Consider the following 23,393-nt stretch of genomic DNA (forward strand, 5'->3'; position numbering starts at 1 on the left):
AGGAGGCTGCAGGGAGCTGCTGCTGCTGGAGCCAAAAGCACTGCGACCAGCTGCCAGCGTGGAAGGAGGTGCTGGTACCAGTACAAGTACTGCACAGAATCACTCCACGCTCACTTCTCTACTTCAGTACAAGCTCTTGCTCGTGAATGTGTTTAAGTATGAAACAGTGCAGTGTAGTTGTCTGTGGAACGGAATATACTAAAAAGAAAGAAAAAGATGCACTTAAAATCAGCCATAAAGTGCTTGTACTTTGTTACTTTCCACATTTCTCCTTGAGTAAAAGTACGCACAGTGTCCCCGACATAGAGACTCTCGGAAAAGTGTGAGTATCCCGTTGAAGGTTCCACTGCTCTTCAATGCACTTCAAGTACTAAAAGTAAAAGTGCTGGTACTTGCTGCTCTGAGGTTCTGTTCAGATCCATGGAAGCAGATTCTGTAAATTGTGAAAATGTAAAGACGCTGCGGGAGGATCTGGATAGAAGAGATTGACAACAAAAATACATATATATATATTTACCTTTTTATTCATTCAGAATAGAAAACAACTTTACAAGTACAATTGTATAACTATACACATAAATATGATATATTTGCCATAACACACAAAAGCCATCGACAAGCTGGATAAAACGTGTGTGTGTGTGTGTGTGTGTGTGTGTGTGTGTGTGTGTGTGTGTGTGTGTGTGTGTGTGTGTGTGTGTGTGACGTTGAACAGTCTGTATCCCAGATTGAATCCATCTGCTGCAGGAATCGGCTGAGAACCACCAGAAAGTCCGAGCCCCGGTACGATCTGGAGGCCGGTGCCGCGCTCCTCCGGCTGCGGCTCCGCTGGAGGGGCCACGCGAGCAGCGTGGCTCCGGGGGGCCGCTACTCGGGCAGGAGGTCGTCGCCCAGCTCCTCGTCGGCGAAGTCGTCGTCCTCCGCCCGCTTCTTGGCCGCCGTCTTGGGCCGCTCCGTCTGAGGGCCCAGCGGGTCCACGTAGGAGGCGTCTGCACAGAGGAAGGTGAAGGTACACACATACACCTGCTGTTAAATATACTTTAAGGTTTAAAAGTAAAAGTCCTCGTCATTTCTGATGTGTCCTGACATAATGCTTCAAAGTTGTGACTGAACCTTTTTTTTTTTTTCCCTGTAAATTTACAGTAAAAGGGTGGTGTCATAGTGCTTTAAAAGGATATAGAAGTATAAATCTAAAACTGGATAAAAAAAAAAAATGTGGATGTGTTAATGTTAAATGAAGTAGAGTAAAAAGTTAAGATACTTGCTTTGAAATGCGGTGGAGAAGAATTGGATGTACAAGAGTACAGTACTTAAGAGCAATAATGAAGTACTAGTGATCCATCACAGTGACTACTGTGATCTGCTTCAAAGTATAACGGTGCCATTACAATGAAGAGAGTCTATTCCTTTTAAATATCAGTGCAAAATACTACGACATGGCAGCTAGTGTGTAAGTCATGCTGTGTGGTCTCGCTCCGCCGCGACGGCCGTTTGATTTCCATTTTCGCACGGCCCTGTGGTGAAACACCTCGTTGGAGCAGGGTTCAATGTGGAGGCGTTAATGTTGTGCTTTCAGTACCCAGCTCTCCCTGGCTGTTGGACTCGTAGGGTTCGTTGGAACCAGGAAGTGACCTCAGCTTGACGCTCAGCCGCTCCCCCTTGGCGCTGGTGCCCCGACTGCTGTGGCCGCTATCTGCGCACGCGCACGCACACACACGCGCGCACACACACACACACACACACACATTAACAAGTGCATGACTCATTTAAGAGTGCGTTGCTGATATCCCGTCTCGTTACTCAGTCACTCTGAATTTAAAATACAATACATTGGTTTCAGTGCGTGTGTGTGGCTATACATGAACAGACAGGCGATAACAGTCATGCCGCGCCCCTACATCTGGTTGCTAGGTAACTGCGGAAGCCCGCCAAGGAACGACATCCTAACAGGAAAGGATGTGGAGGCCCGTACATCACACAGGACCCACCGAGACCTGCGGCTGAGTCGTTCCACCGGCTGCTCCACCATACAGCATGCAATGTAGACAGACACAGAGAGAGAGAGAGCGAGACAGAAAGAGAGGGAGACAGAAAGAGAGGGAGACAGAAAGAGAGGGAGAGACGGCGTGGTGCAGGGCAGTTCTGGAAGCCTGACCTGACGGCACAGGAGCTGCAGCCATGAGCTGTCGTGCGTCAACTCGCACCGAGGATTTTTGTTTTTGTTTTCCAAATACTGGGCATTAAGGAACCGGAGGGAAAAACCCAACTTGCAACGGCTGCTTCAGTTGGCAGTTATGAGGATATGTTGTCGGACGGAGCGATTCAGTAAAATTTAAAGCAATTTGTGTTCCCAGAACTGCGAGGGTCGTGTTGCCTCCCTGCAGCCAAGATGTCTAACGCCACAGAACGCCCGAAGCAGCTTCCTTCAAGGAGCAAAGGGGGAAACATTCCAACATACGATAAAGACAAACATGAAAAGAACAAACTGCAGCAGTTTTGGCAGTAGAGTTGGGGGGGGGGACTGATTTGCACGCCGCCCCCTCCTCCCCCTCGACACCCCGTGCTCCATCTTCCCTCCGGGCACCAAAGGGGCCATGCTTTTCAAGCCTCGAAATGACCAGGGTGGATCTGCCCTGACGTGGCACTTCCCCGGCGGGTGGACCCCAAAGTGGCACCGGAGGGGCTGCCCCTTGGCCCCTCCGGCACACCGGACCCTCAGGGTCCTGCACGTGAAGGAGGAACCTCGCGACACACTGGCACGCTTCACTTTTGCACATGTGCATGTTGACATCGCCATCGGGAGGCGGTCGGCGCCCCTGGCCCCCGGTGGGCCCCACGTTAGAGCACCCCCCCCCTTCTTCATCTTCTGCCCAGAACCTGCGTGGCGGCTCCGCGCCGCGGGGAGCTGGATACCTCCGCTCGCTCCGTTTCCCTTGCAGAACGGAACCAGACGCCGCGCCGAGGATTTTTTTTAAAGGCGGGAGAAAGCCGGAGCCCTCGCTCTTCCACTACGGACACCGAGGAGGGAAGCAGGAGCCTCAAGCATCCCAGCGCCGGCCGCGCCGCGGACGTCACAGAAACCTGGGAAAACTCTCGGTTGTTTTTCTCAAGTCTCAATTTCAGTGTGTTGTGTGGGAGCCAACTTAATGATAACACAGGGGGAGGGGTCCTCTAAAACATTGACAATGTAAGATTGACAATAACTTTTTGCCATGGATTTCAATTTTTCCTCGATCTTCACCATCACGGATTACGATTAAAATGAGTGATTCATCACTTATGGACTTCAATAAAGACGCCGGCATGCATGCTATTGTTGCCATCGCCAAAGCGTGACGGTGCAATATCATAAACTTCACTCACTTAAAAAGAAACCTTCTTTGTCCTACTCCGTCTGCGTGCCCAATGGCCATTATGAACCTCCCTGGTTTGTGGTCAGCATAAAGTCAAATTTGTTTTGGACTGTTGGAAAACCTTGGACGTCATGCTCATGAGTTGTGTGTGATGTCATAGGCTGTTTGGTTGACACGTGACCCTCGCATGTGATGTGTCCATCGTACCGAGAAACTAATGCGCTCATCTGTGTGTGATGGGCGACTTTAACCGCGGTCGATGTGGACTCCATCCCCTGTAGGCAGCCTGGCGTGCTCCGGTGTTCATTTACCACTCATACATTTATGTTTATGGGCTGTTTCGCAATTTCACCCATTGGTGTCGGATTTGTGCCGATTATCCATAGAATATAGCAGAGCACTCTGCAGGGTGCACTGTGTGGGGTCATCAACTGGTTATCATTTATCAGATGTGCTGACATAATTGCTCGCAGCCATCAATGCTCCTTTGCAACGAGAGTCACAGTCGGGTCCTCTCTTTTGAGGCACGCGCACCCCCCCCGGGGTAAAAATGCTTGAACTCCCCCGAAAGCCACGGTATAGTTTGCACACCGGTTGTAACTTAGTGATCCGTGTAAAACACTAACTGAGGGAGAGACAGGGAGGGAGTGAAAGAGAGAGCGGAGCCGGCTGCGGTGCAGTGCGATCACATCAGCCTGAGCTGCAGAGAGTTCCAAACATTCAAAAACACTTTACTTTACAAAAGCCAGTCCAGGATTTCGATCCTGATCCGAGCTTTGTGTGAAAAGTATTGTAAACATAAAGTCGCACATGCAAAGTACAAAATATGCCTGTCAGTGCTAAATAAAGCATCCAATTCCATTTTTATAAGAAAAACAACAAAAAAAAACGAACAAAAACAAAAACGGTCTAATTCGGTCGATACGGCCCAAACCACATGATTGACCCTTTTTTTCCTAAACATGTCCCAGATCAGTGGAAAACACAATCAGCGTGCATGGCGTGCCAGGCAGAGAGCAGGAATGGCAGAGGAGCGGGAGGGAGGGAGTCTGCTGCAGAGGAGCCCGTGTGCGGTCGTCCACTTTCTTGCGTGCTTTGACGGCCACCACTGAAAAAGCTCCAGGGATCAGAGTCAAAGACGTTGAGGGTTTAGCGCCAGCAGCTCTGGGTCTAAACTACGAGAGGGTTTAAACTAAAGGGTCATTCAACAAAGACGTTAAAAATACTCACTCGTCTTTGGGTTTCAAAACACTAAGAAGTAGCTGAAGTTGGGGAATAATGTTTTACCCTTTTTTTTTTTTTGCACAGTATAACAGTATTTGGAAATTAGAAATATTTATTACGCCCTCGTCAGGTGACCTTATTGTTTTTTTACCCGTTCAGTTGACACGGCACAAGCCTTTCTTACGGATTCTTTGCGATTTGCAACTGATACGTGTATGATAAATATCACACTGACATGACAGCATTGTACAGACATGACAGATATGCTCTGAGGTCCCGGGGAAGCGTCACGTCACAGCTGCAGAGTGCTCACACCTGGGGCTGGTTAGGAGGGTTTGGCAGCGCCGCCGCTCATCTGGAGCCTCTTTAAATAGCTGGCGTGGAGCTGCTGATAAGGGTGTGACAAACGCTGGATCCAGAGTCGGAATCACACAAACTCAAGATCGACAATTAAAAACATTCAGTTTTTTTCCTCAAGGCTTCACTTGTGTCCTGCGCAAACGTGAGAGGTCAAAGGTCACTCTGTGTATGTTGACTGGAAGCTTAAACTTAAGCTTCCTTGCAGTTTGAACACGAAAGACCCGCGCCGTGATGTGGGATTTAAAGGCCCCTCCAGGCGATGTTGACCTTTCATCGGTCGTTTATGTCTCTGGTTTTATTATCCTACCTCGTGTATTTTTATCTGTTTTTTTGGGGTTTTTTTTGCTTTTAATTTCTCTGAGTTCATCGTTCCACCATGACTTTTATGTCTTGTGACGTAAAGCATAAAACGATAAAAGCACTTTACAAAAACGTTTGTCTCGACTTTGACGAACGGACTTGTGGCATTACGCTGCATTCCACTGGAAGTCAGAACTCGGTCGCTCCGACTCGGTACTTCCCACTTTCACGTTAAATATTGTCATGTTGTCGTTGTTCGGGAAGACATGGACGCTGCAGCATGACACCGCAGCATCCGCGCAGGAACTAAAACTGCAGAGGAGTTTAGATTGAATTCAGACTTAAATGACGCTTCCTTTGCACTTTTCCCAGTAGGAGGACGGATCTTTTTAGAATTCCGACTTGGATGGAATGCAGCGTCACACCTCTAGAGCTACAGCTACGGAGAGATGAAGGAGTACCGGTGAGGTCAAGCTTCTTAGGAGGGGTGGGGACAGTCGTGGAGGGAGCTGCTGTCCTCCAACACGCAGTGAAAGCAGGAAAAGAATAGGAAGTTGAGACGGAGGTTAAAAATCAAGATCAAGCCACGATGACGATGACGATGATGATGATGAGACAAAGGAAAGGAATCTTTTTAAATCAAACTGATGAATTGATTGCCCTGGTGATTGGTGCCTCAGTGAGTCAACCAGAGTCAAACCATTGTAATTTGGAGTTTGATTTCCACTATCTATGTATCTATTGTATAATAATAATTGTAATATTATAATAATTATAATATATAATAACATTGATCTGGCTTCGCGTCCCTCTTGCTTCTGCCTCCGCCAGCGCTGAAATCCTCACCCAGCAACCAGCCACAGAAGTACATTTTTCTCAACTTTTTCCGTCAAGCTACAGGCCAAACCAGATGTAATGTTTTTGGAAACAACGCAAATAGCACCCCGCGCCGTACAATAAACATCTAAAAGTGAGTTATGGCGATGGCTGATTACTGACGTAGCAGAAACAGTACACAGGCGTCTTTGAGCAGAGCTGCGATCCCTTTCTCTGCGGCTTCTTACCGCTGCCGGCGCTGCCCTCTCTGACCTCTGACCTGCGACCCCTGGCACTGCCCTCCCTCCCGGACTTCACCCTCTGGAGGAAGGAAGAAGAGGAAGGGAGAGACATGTTTACCGAGCAAATGATATTCAGGTTAAATGCACAGTTTGGATTTAATAATAATTTAAATTGTTTAAAGTGTCGAATAGATATTCGAGTGTATACCTCTGAAGTATTTCAGCAATAAATATTAAATGAATATATAACACTTGTTTTTGTACAACGACTGCATTTGTTACTGATGTTTGAGAGATAAATGCAGGGTTATAATCTTGCTGCCATCCCATGATCAACGCTGCTCCTTGTACACTAAGTTAAATATACTTGCGTAGCTTTAGGTGTAAAGTGGAGAGTGATCCTGATCTGACTGCTGTAGTAAAAATCCTTTATTCTGTTCAAATGTTCTAATATGAAACATTAGAATGAAGGATTTTTAAAGGGGATATGCTGGTCTCCAGCTAGCATCCCAACCCGTTCCCATGGCGATAACACAACTATGTGTCCAGAACAAAACAATATTAGACACTATCCCACGCCAAGACAGTCTGTGGAACAAAATGTGCTGATGTGGCTCTCTCTGGCTGTCTGTCTGTCTGTCTGTCTGTCTGTCTCTCTGACTGTCTGTCTGTCTCATTGACACATTGTCTGTATCTGTCTGTCTCTCTTGCACCTGTCTCTCTGTCCATCTGTCTCTCTGTATGTCTGTCTCTCTCTGTGTGTCTGTCTGTCTCTCTCTCCTGTTTTTAACCTTTGACCCTCCCATGCCGTGGCCTCTCTGCACTGTTGCTCTCTGATTGGTTGATTGTATGCTGAGCATCCCATGGCCACCATGGCGATGAATACATAGAGATTGGTTTCAAATTGATGCACTGATTTCACTCAAAGATCCTCTCCGTAGACTGACAGAATCGCACACATATTGATTTGGATTTGAGTGTTTTTACGATCGTTGTATCATCATGTGCTGTGTGTTATGTTTATCATGTGCAGATTGTCTTATTTGTTTGGTGAGTCTTCTGTGTCTGGCTGTTCCGAGTCGCTGCCGTTTCATGGTTCCTCCGGGTAGAAGTGAAACTTCTTCTTCACCTACTGTTATAAAGTGTAAGAGCGGGGGATGCACCTGCTCTCTGATCTCCTTCATCTTCTCCACCTTCTTCAGCTTGGTGGCGTAGTCCTGCACCTCCTTCAGACCCATGTCCGTGCACAGCCGCACCAGGAAGCGCAGGCCTGGAGACACGCACGCACGCACACACACACACGCGCACACACGCACACACACAGACAGACAGACAGACAGACAGACAGACAGACAGACAGACAGACAGACAGACAGACAGACAGACACACACACACACAGACACATAGACACATAGACACACAGACACACAGACACACAGACACACACACACACACCACGATACAGAAACAGAAACAGATGCCGTCTATTTCCAAAAATGTTATCTATGGCTCAGTATTTCTAGTCTGCTGGAGTTTTCCCAAAAGAAAGATAAAACAGTGAATTACATTCAATGTTTTCGGGGAACTTGCGGTGGATGTCCTTGTAGGTCCCCAGAGCTTTCTGGTAGTTTCCTGTGGAGAAGCAGAGCAGTCGAGCATGTTGAAGACATCATCGGCCGCTGCGTCTCAAGTGCTGTATTACGAGGGTTCCAGACGTCATAAAACTGCTCTCCTGATGAAGGCTGCAGAGCCACCGGCCCCAACTGTCTTGACGTCACCGGCCTTACACCTCATTACCAATTTTAGCGTCATTTGATGGTCTAACTAGAACTGGAGTCCTCCAGCAGTGTAACAGTCAGGTCAGTCCATCTCACCGCTTCGCCTGTAGCAGCTCGCCACCATCAGCTGCCATTTGACCTGCGTGGGTCTGAGGAGGAGGAACGCAGGAAGAAACAACAACATGCATCAACACGCAGGGGTGATACGCACACAACGTAATGTCATTTAATGTTATCTTATGTTATGTAACGTAATGTAATGTAATGCAAGGTGATGTAATGTAATGTTATATAATGTAAAGTGATGTAATGTTATGTAAAGTGATGTAATGTTATGTAACATAATGTAATGTTATGTAATGCAAGGTGATGTAATGTAATGTTATATAATGTAAAGTGATGTAATGTTATGTAATGTAAAGTGATGTAATGTAATGTTATGTAACATAATGTAATGTTATGTAATGCAATGTGATGTAATGTAATGTAATGTAATGTTATGTAAAGTGGTGTAATGTAATGTAATGTAATGTAATGTAATGCGGCCAATGCTCCCCGTTACAGAAGTGCAGGATTTATTATTTACAAGTAAAGTATTGACACAAAAACATCCAGTTTTAACTAAACAAAGTCCCATAGCGACGGAAAGCAACGGGGAGACGTATGTGACGCAGCTCGGGACATTGGGGACACACGGGTTTTTCATGGAACGGGACGGTCCCTACACTACACAGTTTAAAAATGTTGTTTCATACATGTAGGGAACAAACAAAAATAAATAGATGTAAAATAAAAACACAGGCACCGCACACGACAAGGAACATAGTCCACACTGCTTCACAGCTGCTTTTACATCTTGACAATGAAATAACGTCTTTCTCAGTATGACCTCAACGTCTATTTGTTAAGCAGATGAATGTTGTTAATGCCTGCGCATGATCAGTGAAGATTTATTGATTGTTTTAACTACACCCATTGTACAAATGTTATATTCATCTGGGCTGGGTGGAGTGTTCTTTAGTGCTCTATTCTTACTTATTGCTCCTTTAAATGAAGGGAGCAACACAGAGATATCAGCTGGATTTATGATGTGGAACGCTCCGTTGAATCCTCTATTGCGACACCATTAAACTAACTGAACGGTACATTTTCTCTAAAAAGCTTTTGTTGATAAGAAACATGTGTTTGCTGTCCTTCCGACAGGATTTGGTAAAAGTTGAATTTACCAACTCACTCGCTCAGCGCTACATCACACGTTTCGTTGCTGTGATTGGTTGTAGGTCCATCCGATTGCGACCAGAGACATTTTGGTCAGTACCCGTTGGTAACACCCTTTGGAAATTGAAGACTAACTGAGAGATTCCGGACTTATACCCATTTGCAAATTGGTCGGGCGATGCCAGGCTAGAGTTTGATTATTTAATAGTCCAAACTGTTATGGAAAAAAAAAAAAAAAAATAGAAATAACGTTCTCTGGAGAAAGTCAGACGGGGATCTAAATCATATCCTGCCCTATAGAGGTTAGGGAGATAAAAAAGTAAACTTCTGCATTCTTTCTCTCTCTATTTATTTTCCATAGTTAAAACCACATGGCGATTGATTGTGAAATCGTAAAACTTACTGAATTGGCAAGTAAAGACTGTGACCGCATTGAATCAGAGGTCAGTACCAGTTCCCACCTCTAGTGGGGCAGGAACACTCAACTGTTATGATTCTCATCAAGACTTGTTTCTCAGATTTTAAAAGGGCCTCTAGAACACCAGAGGTTAAATATGACGCAGCATAAGACCGGCTGAGTCTCCTGATGAGTCTCATGATGAGGACTTACTGGATGAGAGTGGCTCTCTCAAAGTACTGGATGGCCTTTTCACAGAACTGGGTCTCGATGTAGTACGCCCCCAGCCACTCGATCACATCGATGTTGGACGGAAAATGTCTGAAAGACTAAAGCAACACCAAAGAAACACATGACATGTCGTGAAGATACATGATGCTTCTGTAGGTTAGACTAGGCCAGACTAGACTAGACTAGTCTAGACCAGGCCAGACTAGCCAGTCTAGACCAGGTCAGACTAGACTAGACTTGTCTAGACCAGGCCAGACTAGCCAGACTAGTCTAGACCAGGCCAGACTAGACCAGACTAGTCCAGACTAGTCTAGACCAGGCCAGACTAGACTAGACTAGGTCAGACTAGACTAGACTTGTCTAGACCAGGCCAGACTAGACCAGACTAGTCTAGACCAGGCCAGACTAGACCAGGTCAGACTAGTGTGTGTACCTCAAAGTAGTACTGGAAGGCTTGGGATTTGTCTCCCTCCGCATCGTACAGCTCTCCCAGCTTGGCCAGGACCTGGGGGTCCGTAGGGGTCACGCTGATGAGCTGCATCAGCCACTCGATGGCCTGCTGGGGGTCCTCCAGGAGCTCGTAGCTGGGAGGGGTCACAGTCAAGGACCAGCACAAAGACTCTGAGATGGAGGGTGTTGGCCTTCAGAGGTAAACTCTCCCCTCTGTTTGGAGAAGAGTTACTGAGCTACAGAATGAGACTGAGCTCCACCCGGCTCTCCACCCCCAGAGTCCAGGGAAAAAGGCCCTGAGAGATGGAGCTACGACGTAGGATACAGGTTAGCCAGCTGGTACATGGCTTGAGCGCTGTTCCGCAGAATGGCATGGAGCTTGAGGAAGCAGTCCAGAGCCTCCTCCAGACGATTCAGCTTCTTGTAGGTTAGACCTGGGCCATACAGGGAGAGGCACACCCGTCACCCACCTGGCTTCTAAAATCCACACCTAGTTGTTCCCGATCTGATGCTTTTCACATCCAAGACGCAATACCACTTTGGTAGGAGACCGTAGCACTTCGTAACATCCGGTCATATCCATTTAGAGAATGTACAGTCGGTCATGAAGGTGTTAATCTGCTAGTGCCCTCCTGTTGAACACCACGCACCCAGGTTGTAGAGGGCCTCGGTGCAGGCGGAGTCGTTCCTCAGAGCCTCCTTGTAGAACTCTGCAGCCTTCTCGTAGTCCTGCTTCACAAACACCGTGTTGCCCTTGTTGATGAGGGCCGCCGGGTTGTAGCGGTCCGCGTTCATGGCGAGGTCTGCGTAGCGGTCAGCCTGGTCGTAGTCCTTCTCCTGCAAAGGGAGAGCTCGGAGGTCAAGGGGGCGGGGGGGGGGGTGAGGGGGTCCTTCCACCAGAGAGATGTCAAGGCTTCAACATACAAATATTATGTGGCATCGCTAGACGAGCTGTGCCGTCGGGCCGAGTAAACAGTGACACAGACTATTTTCTGTCAAAGCAGTAAGACAGCAGGCGCCGTGCAGAATGTGGGTTTCCTGAAGCGCCTGGAACAAAGAAAGTGTTCTGTGTGTGGAACAATGTCAGGCAAAGACAGAGCGAAGAGTTGAATCCACATTAGACTTTTGTACGAGGCGGAGTCTCAGCGAAGCAAAGGAGTCAAGACGGACTTTGATTCAGTTTGTTTTGATCAGGTTATTATAGACTAGGGCTCCCTCTAGTGGTGGAATATTGCACACCATTGCTGCGTCAAACGTAACATAGTATGTACTACGTATGTGCACGATCGTCCGATGCCCTTTAGAATGCGAGTAAAAAGAACAATGTCTTTTGGGACATACTATGTCATCATACCGCTTTGCCATTTCTCTCCAGTTGTTACAGTTGTGCCATCACAAGGGCCAGCAAAGTGTTCAGCACACAGCGGTAGCACAATATTTCACCGGAGCTCCTTCGATGTGTACTGTTGCTTTGAGCACCCTAAAAACACTCACACCCCCCCCTCGTTCGCTGGCATGCCATTTCCGACGCAGCTCGTAACCTTTAGCTCACCAGGAAGTAGAGGAAGGAGAGGTTGGTGGCGGCGGCGCTCTTCACTCTGCTGTCTTTCTTCTCAAACGTCTTGAGCGTCTCCACAGCCTGAGGGGAGAGACGCGCGCAGAGCCGTCAGGGCCTTTGTTGCCGTGCACCACCCCCCGTCTGCGGTGGCACGAGGGCGGATGGGAGCGGATCTGTGCACGTATCTATCTGCTATTCCCTAGTGTCTAAGAGATGGGAGCGGGCCGGAGCAGCAACGCTGACCAAACATGTTACACACACCGACAAGGAAAAGCAGAGACAAACGTACCTCCAGCTGAGCCATGCGGGTGGAGTGAGGGGTGGGGGCATAGAAAACAGGACAGGGAATGGAGTGAGAAAGAAGGAAAATAAAGGAAAGCTTCAGAACCGGAACCAACAGAGGAAAAACTGTCACAAACAGCAGAAGCAGGCAACAGCTGTGGTTAACCGGTTCCACCATAAGCCGCAGTGAAATTCCCGCTGGTTAGGATTAGCATTTCAAATAGGGATGCACCGATCATCCTGACTTGAGCATCTGGATGGGGGATCGGTGACAACGGGGCCTATCTATTCAACTCAATTCAATTCAATGATCTGGTTTTTTTTAACGGTACATCGATATCTTTTCAAACGAGATACAGGATGAGACGAGATAGTTTATTTTGATATCATTTGATGTTGCGTTAAAATACATAACCCGTTTCTTCCGAAAAGCCGTGCCAGTCCCATGGACATCTCTCCTCTCTCACGCTCCCCGGGGTCCGCGTAACCCCGCCCACGCGCAGAGAAAAAAATATATATCACAGGGTCGCAGTATTTTGGGCTTGTTTTAAAAAAATATGTGGTTGCTTGTTACAAAAACATGACAAGGGACTCCATTTTTTAAATATTTATGGTCGCCATTGTCCCCCAGTGCAGAGGTTCCCAAACACCGGGCCGCGGACCGGTGCCGAGGGAAACTTAATCGAAGACGGCCATCCTGTCTGCAGAACATAATGAGGGGGCAACACTTCAAACCTTATGAGTCATCTCTGTGACCACCACCCACTACTTTATAGCGAACGCAAGGTAAGTTGACTTTTATCTCGATGTATGATGTGGGGACTGCAGAATGGAGGAACATGTCATGGCTTGTCCGTCTAACTTGCTAATAGCTTCTCAATAATGTCAACTGAAGCGCTCAGCGTTCACCGCTCTTGTAAAAACACGACGGGCTGTTCTGCTGCTGTATGCGTCGTGTGTCTGCAGACTCTGTTCACCCACTGCACACGATAACACGTTACTGAGTTCAGTCACCAAACCAACATATTTTGTTCATTTAAAATCTGGCAGTCTCCTGCTGGAACACTTTTACAACCAATTTGACATTGGTAGTAAGAGTGTTCCAACAGGAGAAACACTACAGTAGACCAGCGCTATAGAAGACTCCTCTGTATTTATGTCAGTTGTTGGGCTCATTGCAATTACTACTGTCACCCACTGTTTTCTGAAAACTCATTTGTATTTGTGTAAATTGTGTATGGGGTCATTGCATATACTCAAATGCGGCTCAGAAGATATGCAGCCCTTTCATATTACATCGCAAAGGACACAATGCAATTTCAAATTGTCGAGAGGCCTGGCTTTTCGGGGCTGACCAAGGTTGCCGCGCCTCACTACAATGTTCCATCATGAACATTCTTTTCCAAGACTGAAATCAAAAACACGTACAACCAGGTTAGAGCTGATGTTGGAAAACGTTCAGCTCCAGGCACATGGTTTCCTGAAACTACTGAGCTCTGGACCAGTGGAAGAGGGGCCGGTCAACCCTACATCAGCTTCACTATCCATTACCTCAACCAAGACTGGCAACTGGAATAAAACTGCCTGGAAACACAGTTCTTCCCAGAAGATTACTTGGCTCACAACATCATGAGTATTTTTGAGAATATGCTGGAAGAGCAGGGGATCAACAACAAAGACCCGGTCTGCATAACCCCAGACAACGCAGCAAACATGATCAGGGCTTTTGAAGAGTTCCCAGATCTGTGGCTTGGGTGCTTTGGCCATCATTTGAACCTGGCATCTCAAAGGCTCACAGAAGGCTCTGCTCCGTGAGGTGGGGACCCGATGGGGGTCGACACGAAAGATGCCGGAGCGCATCCTCAGCCGGCAACAGCCAGTCTGCGCCACGCCGGCTGGAGAGAGAGGACCTCGGCATCCGAGGGCGTGGCATGGTCTACCTCTCTCTGCCACCCGTTCCGGCAGAGGAGAATCCACTGGTGTGGAGCTGACTCACCTTGCCAGGGTTGCCAGGGAGCTTTGGTGTATCCCAGAAACCGGCGTGACATCAGAGAGTGCTCGGTGCCAGCGGGCATGTTGTCTACACGGCAGATCACTACTGAACTCAGACAAAGTAAATATGCCGACATTTTTACATTTAAATTTCAAGTGAACAAAGATGCATACATACAGGGTGTTAGGCCAGCAGCACCTTATTTTCTCTATGAAGGACAGAATGGACATACAAAACAAAAGTACATACAAAAGTACATTTGATGTGTTTACATATTTTGTGTTGTAATTTAAATGTCAACACCTGCACATCGGATTTGTTTGCATTTGCTTTCTTAAGCTTGTGTTCATTTAAACCTGCACTAGGGAAACTTTTCCTGAAAAACAAAATAAAAGCTTCATCACAGAGCTGGGCTGAACAACAGAAAATCCTCCCAACGACGACGCATGAAACAGTGAATTGCCCTAACGAGCCCTTCTGCTCAGGCAGGAGCAGAGCTGCTAACTCTGTCAAAGACGAGCTCTCATCACTTGAGCATAGAATGTGAAGAAGTATTGTTTTGGTTGTTTTCTTATCTGCAATGTTCACAAAGTGCAGTTACCTCTCATGGTCACATGGTGCCATCTTTAATGTTAATGCACATTTGATATTGTTTTCATATGTTTACGTAAGGTATTCGTTCCGTTATTATTTTAATGTTTATGCAAATGCATAGTGCTGCTTTGTACAAATTGTATTTGTGGTTTTGAATATAAAACTTGGTGAAATAATTTCATTTGTTTTGAACATTTTCAGCACATTTGAACAATACTGCAAATACTGATAATATTTCATAATATTATATTTGGATAAAATCACCGATAATATGATATTATAATATTCCATATTATACTGCTTCATCTTTCAGTGATAAAATGATGGAAAAAAGGATGAAACATAGAAAAATACACACAAAGACAAATGACAGATTGTCCAATTCTGATATATACACTACAAAAAAAATCAATGTCAAAAAAGGAAGAAAAAGAAAAAAGATCTGTCAATGAGATGAGAATGTTTTATCTCTGCAGACAACTATCTGCCCTCTAATAATACATGCTCCCATACTTTAATAATATTATTTTCGCAATAAAATAAATAAATAAATAAATAAATAAATAAAATGTATTAATTCCCTCCACAATACAGTACTTTTACGCTACTCTTCCTCCTTCCACTCTACCACACAGGGAGCAGGTGAGGGAATCTACAGTTTTTGCCAAATCGCAGTTACATATAATGTTGAATAGTATTTATATAATGTATCACAAAGCTGTAGAAAAGTGCATTGTACTACAATGTATAGTGAGTTCACAGAAAAGGGAAAACAAAACCAAGAGGAAGTCATGTAAAATCCTGAGTGTAAATACGAATAAGTAGGTGGTCCCTCTCACCTGGTTGAAGTCCTTCTGTCTCAGGTAGGTGATGGCTTTGTTGATCTCCAGGTCATTGGCAAGTTCAACGTACTGAGAGCTTTTCACCATGTCCACACACCTACCAACACAGCGCCCACACAGCTCAGCGAGCACTGCAGCTCATGTCCACAACACGTTGTATTAAAGCTACACGTGACGTAGCTACAAGCGGTCAAATATAAACTTTATAACGTAACAAAGAACAAATATGTTGTAACTGTACATAAGTACATTTCTATTTCGCTTTTATTAGTAATGTTGTGTCAGGGTATTAGTACTTTTACTTAAGTAAAAGGAGTACTGACGAATTTAAGATACATTTACATTATAATTTGAGTATCTTAAGAGGACCTATTATGAAAACTTTTTCAGTGCTTGTGCACATACATGTGGGTCTCTGATGGAGCTACTAACACACACACACTGTGGAATAAGAACACCTCGGTCCGTTTGTTGTGAGCTGTGTGTTTCAGAAACACGGCGTTCAGATTTGCTGCCCTGATATACGTCATTCAGGGTTTCAGCAGCATTAAAACCGCCCTCCACCTGAGTAACTCCACCGACGGCTGGAGAAATAAAACAGAGAATAACAAGGGCTGCTGGGAAGACCACCAAAAAAGAAGAGAAATTAATACCAACTGTCTGTGAAGAAACTGCAGACGATGGAAATGTATGTATTAAAAAATAATTCTGCTTTTTGTTTCTTAAAAAAAAAAAAAAAAGTATGCAGTAGTTAGACTGTAGGCCGCGCTGTGCGATCCAAAAAAACAATAAAAATAGTGAGTTTTTATTGTAGATATATTCATTTATTTTCCCACGTTACACATTAAACAAAAAAATCCCTGCATGCAGTGTCCCGGTGCAGTGTTCCCCACAAGCTTGAAGAAAGGCAACATAGTGAGTGATGAGGTGAAACCAGTGAAGGTTTACAGAGTAAATACAACGGAACCCGGAAGTGAAGCTCAAACCCCACTGGCTCAAAGAACTCGGGGCCTCAGGAGGGTGGCTCCTCCCACTTAAACGGTAAAGATGGTAAAGATGGTAAAGAGGGATGTTAGAATGTCTAGAATGCAAGAGGTGCATCCAAGTGGTATTTTAAGCAAAAATATATATAAAAAAAAAAACATGTTTGGGGACCTCAGAGACCTACTGTATTTGTGTAAAAAGGAGCTAAAAATAGGTCCTATTTTAATACTAATTATGTAAATTGGGTGACACAATTGTAACTAATGGGTATCTTGAATTAAATGGGCAAACCTTATTCTGATTCCCCTGAATCTAAAATTCAACGCTGCGTCGCGAGCTGCTCTGTCTTTGCTCACTTCTGCCCTCCGGTGGTGACGTGTGGGAGTCTCACTAACCAGTCAAATCCAGCGGCGAAGGAGGTCTCGATGGCCGGAGCGATGAGCTTGGCGGCCGTCATGATGAACTTCTCAGCCAGGGACTTTCTGCGTGTGAGGATTGGACCGGAAGAGCACATTTGGAAAGTCAGCGGAACGTTCTCCGAGCCCTGTGCTAAATCACAGGACCAAAGACGACAGAGGGGGGAGGACGCCTCCCCTCACCGTTCTCTCTCCATCTGGTGAAGCTTGTCGTTCTTGATGGCTTCGATGACCATGTTGGCACGAGTGTCATCCTGGGGGAAGGAGGGAGAGAGAGAGAGAGAGAGAGAGAGAGAGAAGATATTATTTGTTTTACTAACAGCATTGCTTGTGTATACTTAAGTCATTTCTATGTATTTTTGACTGAAAAATGTACATTTCTCTATTTTAGTTTTACATTTAATTAAAAAAAATACATGTTTTCCATTTGCCTGTACATGTATGTGTATGTTTCCCCATGCTAATAAAGCCTTTTGATTTGAAATTCAACTCAACTGGAAAGAGATGGATCTCCACTTTAACACAAAAACTCAAGTAATCTGGTAGAGCAGCACGAGTATTTTGACGCCACATTTAAATTCTCTGTATGTACTGTAACTAGGAATGCAGCCATTCCACTTCTTCCACCGCCTTGAACAGCGTGGACTCAGACTGTTAGTTTGGGGTAAAAAGTAGAAAATCAAGTTGCATTTCCACAATAATGAGCAGCATGGCTCTTGGATCAGAGCTTTGTATTTAGAGATGCTCTCTGGAACCATATTTTTCCAATTTAGCATCAAATAAATATCAAATTCCCGGATCAACGTCAGCGCCTCTGTGTCCGGAGCCGCACGACTCTCACATTGACGGAGATGTACTTGTACTCCTCGTCCACTCCCAGCGGGACGGCGATGAGCTTCTGGAAGGCCTTCTTCATCCTCTCCCGGTCCCCCGTGGCATAGTAGCACAGGATGAGGTTGAAGCCCGTCCGGGTGTTGGGGCTCTCGCCCATGATGTGCTCGAAGGAGGTGACGGCGTCCGAGTACTGGCCCATGCGGACGAACACCACGCCGATGTTCTGCAGGATCTTGATCCTCATCTCCTTGTGGTAGTTGGAGATCTGGTCCAGCGCCATGCGGTAGAACTTGATGGCCTTGGGGTAGTTCTTCTGCTTCAGGTAGATGTTGGCCATGTTGACTTTTAATCGCCCTGCGGAAACAAAAAGGGAAAATGGAATACGGTCGGAGCTGGATCAGCGTGGTCCTGGTCCGGACTGTCTTTGATGTAAGGTACTACTGTTTTCCATGTCCAGGCCTAGACAGGAAGTTCTCACCTGCATTATTAAACATCTTATTCTTGACGATGACCTGGTAGGTGTTGAGCGCCTCGGGGTACATGTCGTTGTTTTCATATTGGTTTGCCAGGTTGAACAGAACCTGGAGGGAAAGGGCGTGAGCACAGCACTGTCTTATTCAATTGTAAGAAGGAGCGTGAGAAATAGTAATGTTTCCTGGAACTAAGCACCAAAGCTCATCGTCATTAACATTGGACCCGGCGTTTGTTTGGAAGCGGCCTGTGTTGGTCTCCTGGCCAGCAGGGGGCAGCGTGCAGGTCCTTACAGAGTACGTGAGGTCGATGTTGATGTGGTCTGCAGCTCCGCACTGTTCGCGCTCTCGCACCAGCGCTCGCTCCTTCCTCCCTGCCTCTTTGGCTTTCTCAAGGGCCTTGAGTGACGCACACACACACACACACACACACACACACACGCACACGCACACGCGCACGCGCACACACATGCACACACACACACACACACACACACTTAACATTGCAAATTCACTCATTTTGAACTGAATAGAAATGGCCTTTTATTTAATCTATTATCCGTGATTAATAAAGTCCTCGAAAATGTACACGCTAATATCAAGTGGCTCATCAGCGAAAGTAGCTGGATACGTCACCAAGTGTTTGTTTTATATTTCCAGTGGAACAGTGGCTTGAACCCAAAGCAAAACTCAATGGGTGCACGTTGAAATTTATCCAGATGATCTCACATTCTCTGGGAAGCCAAGAAATTATATTTTTGGTGGAAAATCAGCCACATTCTGCTTCGATTATAAGCCCATACCGCTCAGCATCTGGGCTTTTAAATGAAGACTATTTTATTAAAGGAAACTGTATTATATATTGATTCAAAATGGACAAACTTAACCTTTGAACCCTTGAAAAAATATACATATTTAGTCAAATATATATGCAAATAATGCTATTTGTTATTACTACTATGAGTATTGTTTCAAAGAGTGCAGCAGCAGGTCTGACCAGCTGTAGCGCCCCCTGGCTGTGGGCGAGGCAGCTCTCCTCTATTAGGTCGTTGACCTTCTTCTCCAGGATCTTAATTTTCTCCTCCGGCCTGAAAAACCACAGAGAAATAGTCAGAAAACAGTCCCATTAAAAAACAACGGAATATTCGTATTTGCTGTTTGTGCAGGATGTGTCTGTTTAACCAATAACAGTTAAATAAACAAATTAACAGGCAGAATCTGTGAATTCAACTCTTATTGTCTCTGATATATAACTAAGAAGCAATAATTTGTTGTTTGTGCACAAAAGGATAACCACCTATCTATCTATCTATCTATCTATCTATCTATCTATCTATCATCTATCTATCCATCGGTCTATCCATCGGTCTATCCATCTATCCATCTATCCATCTATCTGGCATTTTAGAGTAGCTAAACAGATTCCGAATATTTCATATTTATCCTTATTAAACTTAATTATCCTCTCTCTCAATAATAATAATAATAATAATAATAATAATAATAATAATAATAATAACAATAATAATAATAACAACAACAACAACAACAAAAATATTATTTATAGCACTTTTTAAAACAAAGGTTATAAAGTGCACAGGAAAAAAATCTGTTAAAGAATTAAATAAAAAATCTGATTCCAGCATAAAGCAGTTAAAGCAAACATTCACTAAAAGTCATAAAAGTCAAGACAAGAGCACTTATAAAATCAAACTTATAAATGGCAAACGTAATACAATTAAATCTAGGAATGACCTGGCATCATTATAAAAATCCCAATTTCAACATTTTGTTTTTGTTCATTTGAGTGAGGCGAGACTTTGTCATAACGGGAGAATCGAACGTGAAAATCCTATTCATTCTTTGACGACATCACATATAGATGAACAAGAAAAACACACAACATGAATATTATTCAGCTACAGAGGAAGATCACCTAAGATCATTTATTTTATAATTACTATTGTTTATCAACGTACGTGTCATCGTTCTTGGACTCCAGAGGAGGTGCAGGTCCTACTGACTGGCCCAGGGGGTCAAAGGTGGAGCCTGGAACAGAACATTGAAGTAGGCCTCATAACAAAGAATCCAGACTGTAGATTGTTTAGAAACTGAGATTGTTTTTATTGTGGACGTAATGTTGCTCCTTTTTTCCCCTCTATTGTTGTTAATTATGTTAAAAGACTGAATTTGGCTGAAGTCTGTCTGTGGAGGAACACAGACCTCTGGTGAGCGACGACGTGTAGCCTGCCGCTCGCACCGCAGTCATAGGTCTGGCTGTTCCATCCTGCTCAGACACACAGATACAGTACGTCACCAGGTTCATACTCATTCATTCATTCATTCATTCATTTCTCCAGACTTTGAAGTGTTTTAAGCCAAGTACATTCCATTCACCTTCAAAATGACTTGAGCATATCAGACTCCATGTTTGTGTTTGCGTGTCAATATCAATTCACTCGGTCAACAGACAGCTTGGGATAGCACAACCTGATACAAAACATTTCTATAGTTATCCTATGATGTTTAAATCCATAAATGTAGTCAAGATGAGTCTACTTCTCAAGCAATGAGGAGGGCACTTAATGATGTTTGCTTTCGTTGTAACCCAACTCAATAGCACCCGACCAAAAGCATGTGCTGAATCAGACATGATATGCTTTTTTAATTTTCTCAAAATGCTCTGATCAAATTCCAATTCCATTGCCAGTCCTTGATTACATCACTATGATATGCAGTTGTTATAGTACCTGAACAGCTCCGGTCATGGGTCTGCCCATTGATGAGGTCATAGGAATCCTAGCCTGGGAGAGAGATTCACATTCGAGCCTTATGGGAGAGCTACGGATTAAACGGTGAAATTGTGAATATTCTCACTCCTCTCTTACTCACCCCAAAGGAGGTTCCTATCGGCCGGCCCCCAATAGCAGTACCAGGAAACTTCCCAGTCATCTGAAAATATAAAGAACAATTTTTTTCCAATCTGTTACGACAAATGACAGAGAGCTATCTACATTTTGTAGCTGTGACATCTTCTATTTTTGTTTTCTAATTGCGGCTCTAACACAGTCTCATGGACACGATATTTCAATAGAAACTATTTACCAAGCAAACAAATGAAAATTAACATATAAAGCGATAGTTTTAAGGTGCAGGTCCTTATAAAAATATTGTTTTGTATCCCTTAAAAACAAGTTTTTAAAGGGATACAAAACTATAGTATCTTGACATTATTCTTGCACCACTAAGATAGTTGTGGTGATATTTCTGGTGTGGGAGGGAAACAGGAGTGCGGTGACTTTCTACATTTACAGTGTGGCATAACATTATTGTTTGCATAATGACGTGTATATACAGAATATATATATATATATATATATATATATATATATGTGTGTGTATATTGTATAAAATGTTCTAATATGATCAACAGAGAGGGACGATGGACTCACGGGGGGCCTCCTGCCATGACTGGTTCTCACTGCTTGCTGAAATCCTTCATCATTGTCCAGCTCCTTAAACATGATAAATAAATCATCATCATCACCACCATCACCACCATCATCACCATCATCATCACCACCATCATCACCACCATCATCACCACCATGATCATCATCATCATCAAACAAAACCATTTCACATGCAGATGCAGAGACACAAGGCCAGCATCACAACCAACCTGGGATTATAAACAAACGGAAAGATGTCTGTACTGTACATATTTAGTTGTTATAAGAATTTTGTTGTCCACCCTGGTACAGTCAGTGTAAAAGCAGGTTTTTATTTTGTGTTATATTTGTACGTGGCCATGCACACCTGCCTACTTTTCAGTGTCAATTTTTTGTCATAACTTTTTTGTCATTTCTTATTATTTTATTATCGTTGCCTACTGTTTTGATGTGAGCTGCTGTAACATCATTTTCCTCCGGAGATGAGTAACGTGTCTGTCCTGTCTGTCTGCCTGCCTGTCTGTCGATTTATCTACCTACCTGTCTACCTGTCTATCCATCTATCTGTCTATCTATCTATCTCCCTACCTACCGTCCTGTCTGTCTGTCTGTCTGTCTGTCTGTCTGTCGATTTATCTACCTACCTGTCTATCTATCTGTCTATCTCCCTACCTACCGTCCTGTCTGTCTGTCTGTCTGTCTGTCTGTCTGTCTGTCTGTTTAATTGAAAGAATTGATTTTAAAATGCATGTGCTGCAGGGCCCCCTCACTCAGGTCTGATAGAACAACAGTGAGAGTGACCACACATTGAGCATTGAAACAAACGTGGAGGCCATTTAAAATAATAATAATAATAATAATAATAATAATAACGTCCCTTCGGTTGCTGCCGTTGGGAACCTGCTGTCAGTGGACTCCTACTAATTAGCTACGGACCTCGGCGTCAAATGTTGCGTTGTAGTCGTTGTATCCGGAATAAAGGTCTTCCTCCTCGTCAGCCAGGTGTACGTTTTCCATGTCGAATGAAGAAGAGGCTGAAAAACGTCGCCTGCGTGTGGCAGTAACAGACGCCCGCTGCGCTACTCCATGGCGGCCCCCCCACAATGCAACGCGACATGGGCGGGATAAGCGACGTCTCTCTGGGACCTGATTGGTTCGTCGCGTGTGCGTCGCGCGCTTGAACGGAGCTGGTTGGCCTTTCCGTTGCTACGATACCAACGGACGCTCTTGTTGGGGATCGAAACTTTTTGTCGGAACCTCAAACACGGAACTTACTGTGGTTTCAACTGTCGAGGGCGAACCGCAGACACAACACCACCCTTCTAATGACTTTTAAATGACCCTTCTGACACTTGGAGCCAACTCCGCGCCTTCATTCCAGTAATAATAATGATACTACTACTACTACTACTACTACTACTTCTACTAATAAAGTAATAATAACAACAACAACAACAACAACAACAACAACAACAACAATAGTAATAATAGCTTTATTTATATAGCACCTTTAAAAACACAGTTAAAAAAGTGCTTTGACAGATGAAATGAGAGCAGGGTGCTCAGATCATGAAATTAAAAGGCAAAGGAACATTAAT

At 44.7% G+C, this 23,393-nt stretch overlaps 1 protein-coding gene across 2 annotated transcripts; it reads right to left on the reverse strand.

Annotated features, from left to right (window-relative positions):
* Nucleotides 1-581: 581 nt before the first annotated feature.
* On the reverse strand, nucleotides 582-22,878 carry ift88 (intraflagellar transport 88 homolog). 2 transcript variants are annotated; one of them, XM_080019576.1, is made up of 25 exons: nucleotides 22,732-22,878; nucleotides 21,796-21,858; nucleotides 21,236-21,295; nucleotides 21,094-21,147; nucleotides 20,567-20,630; nucleotides 20,323-20,392; nucleotides 19,341-19,431; nucleotides 18,638-18,742; nucleotides 18,352-18,454; nucleotides 17,881-18,227; nucleotides 17,223-17,293; nucleotides 17,019-17,105; nucleotides 15,637-15,736; nucleotides 11,923-12,009; nucleotides 11,021-11,207; nucleotides 10,696-10,804; nucleotides 10,354-10,504; nucleotides 9,903-10,018; nucleotides 8,171-8,223; nucleotides 7,863-7,928; nucleotides 7,459-7,565; nucleotides 6,302-6,374; nucleotides 5,699-5,749; nucleotides 1,580-1,693; nucleotides 582-989 (listed from the first exon to the last, which is right to left on the reverse strand). In XM_080019576.1, exons 1-25 carry the CDS (start codon nucleotides 22,810-22,812, stop codon nucleotides 868-870), a joined length of 2,532 nt encoding a protein of 843 aa, XP_079875702.1. In that variant the 5' UTR covers nucleotides 22,813-22,878; the 3' UTR covers nucleotides 582-867. The 2 variants fall into 2 exon arrangements, with proteins under 2 accessions (XP_079875702.1, XP_079875703.1); XM_080019577.1 differs by lacking the exon at nucleotides 5,699-5,749.
* Between the last annotated feature and the right edge of the window lie 515 nt (nucleotides 22,879-23,393).

The sequence above is a fragment of the Zeus faber genome (genome assembly GCF_960531495.2).
Source record: "Zeus faber genome assembly, chromosome: 18".
Classification (NCBI taxonomy): domain Eukaryota; kingdom Metazoa; phylum Chordata; class Actinopteri; order Zeiformes; family Zeidae; genus Zeus; species Zeus faber.

Coding starts and splice junctions, on each gene's coding strand:
- ift88 (XM_080019576.1), bottom strand. CDS start 22,812: ATGGAAAACGTACACCTGGCTGACGAGGAGGAAGACCTTTATTCCGGA. Junction 21,296..21,795: donor GTCATGGCAGGAGGCCCCCC/GTGAGTCCATCG, acceptor TTATATTTTCAG/ATGACTGGGAAGTTTCCTGG. Junction 1,694..5,698: donor TAAGAAGCTTGACCTCACCG/GTACTCCTTCAT, acceptor GCGCGTGCGCAG/ATAGCGGCCACAGCAGTCGG.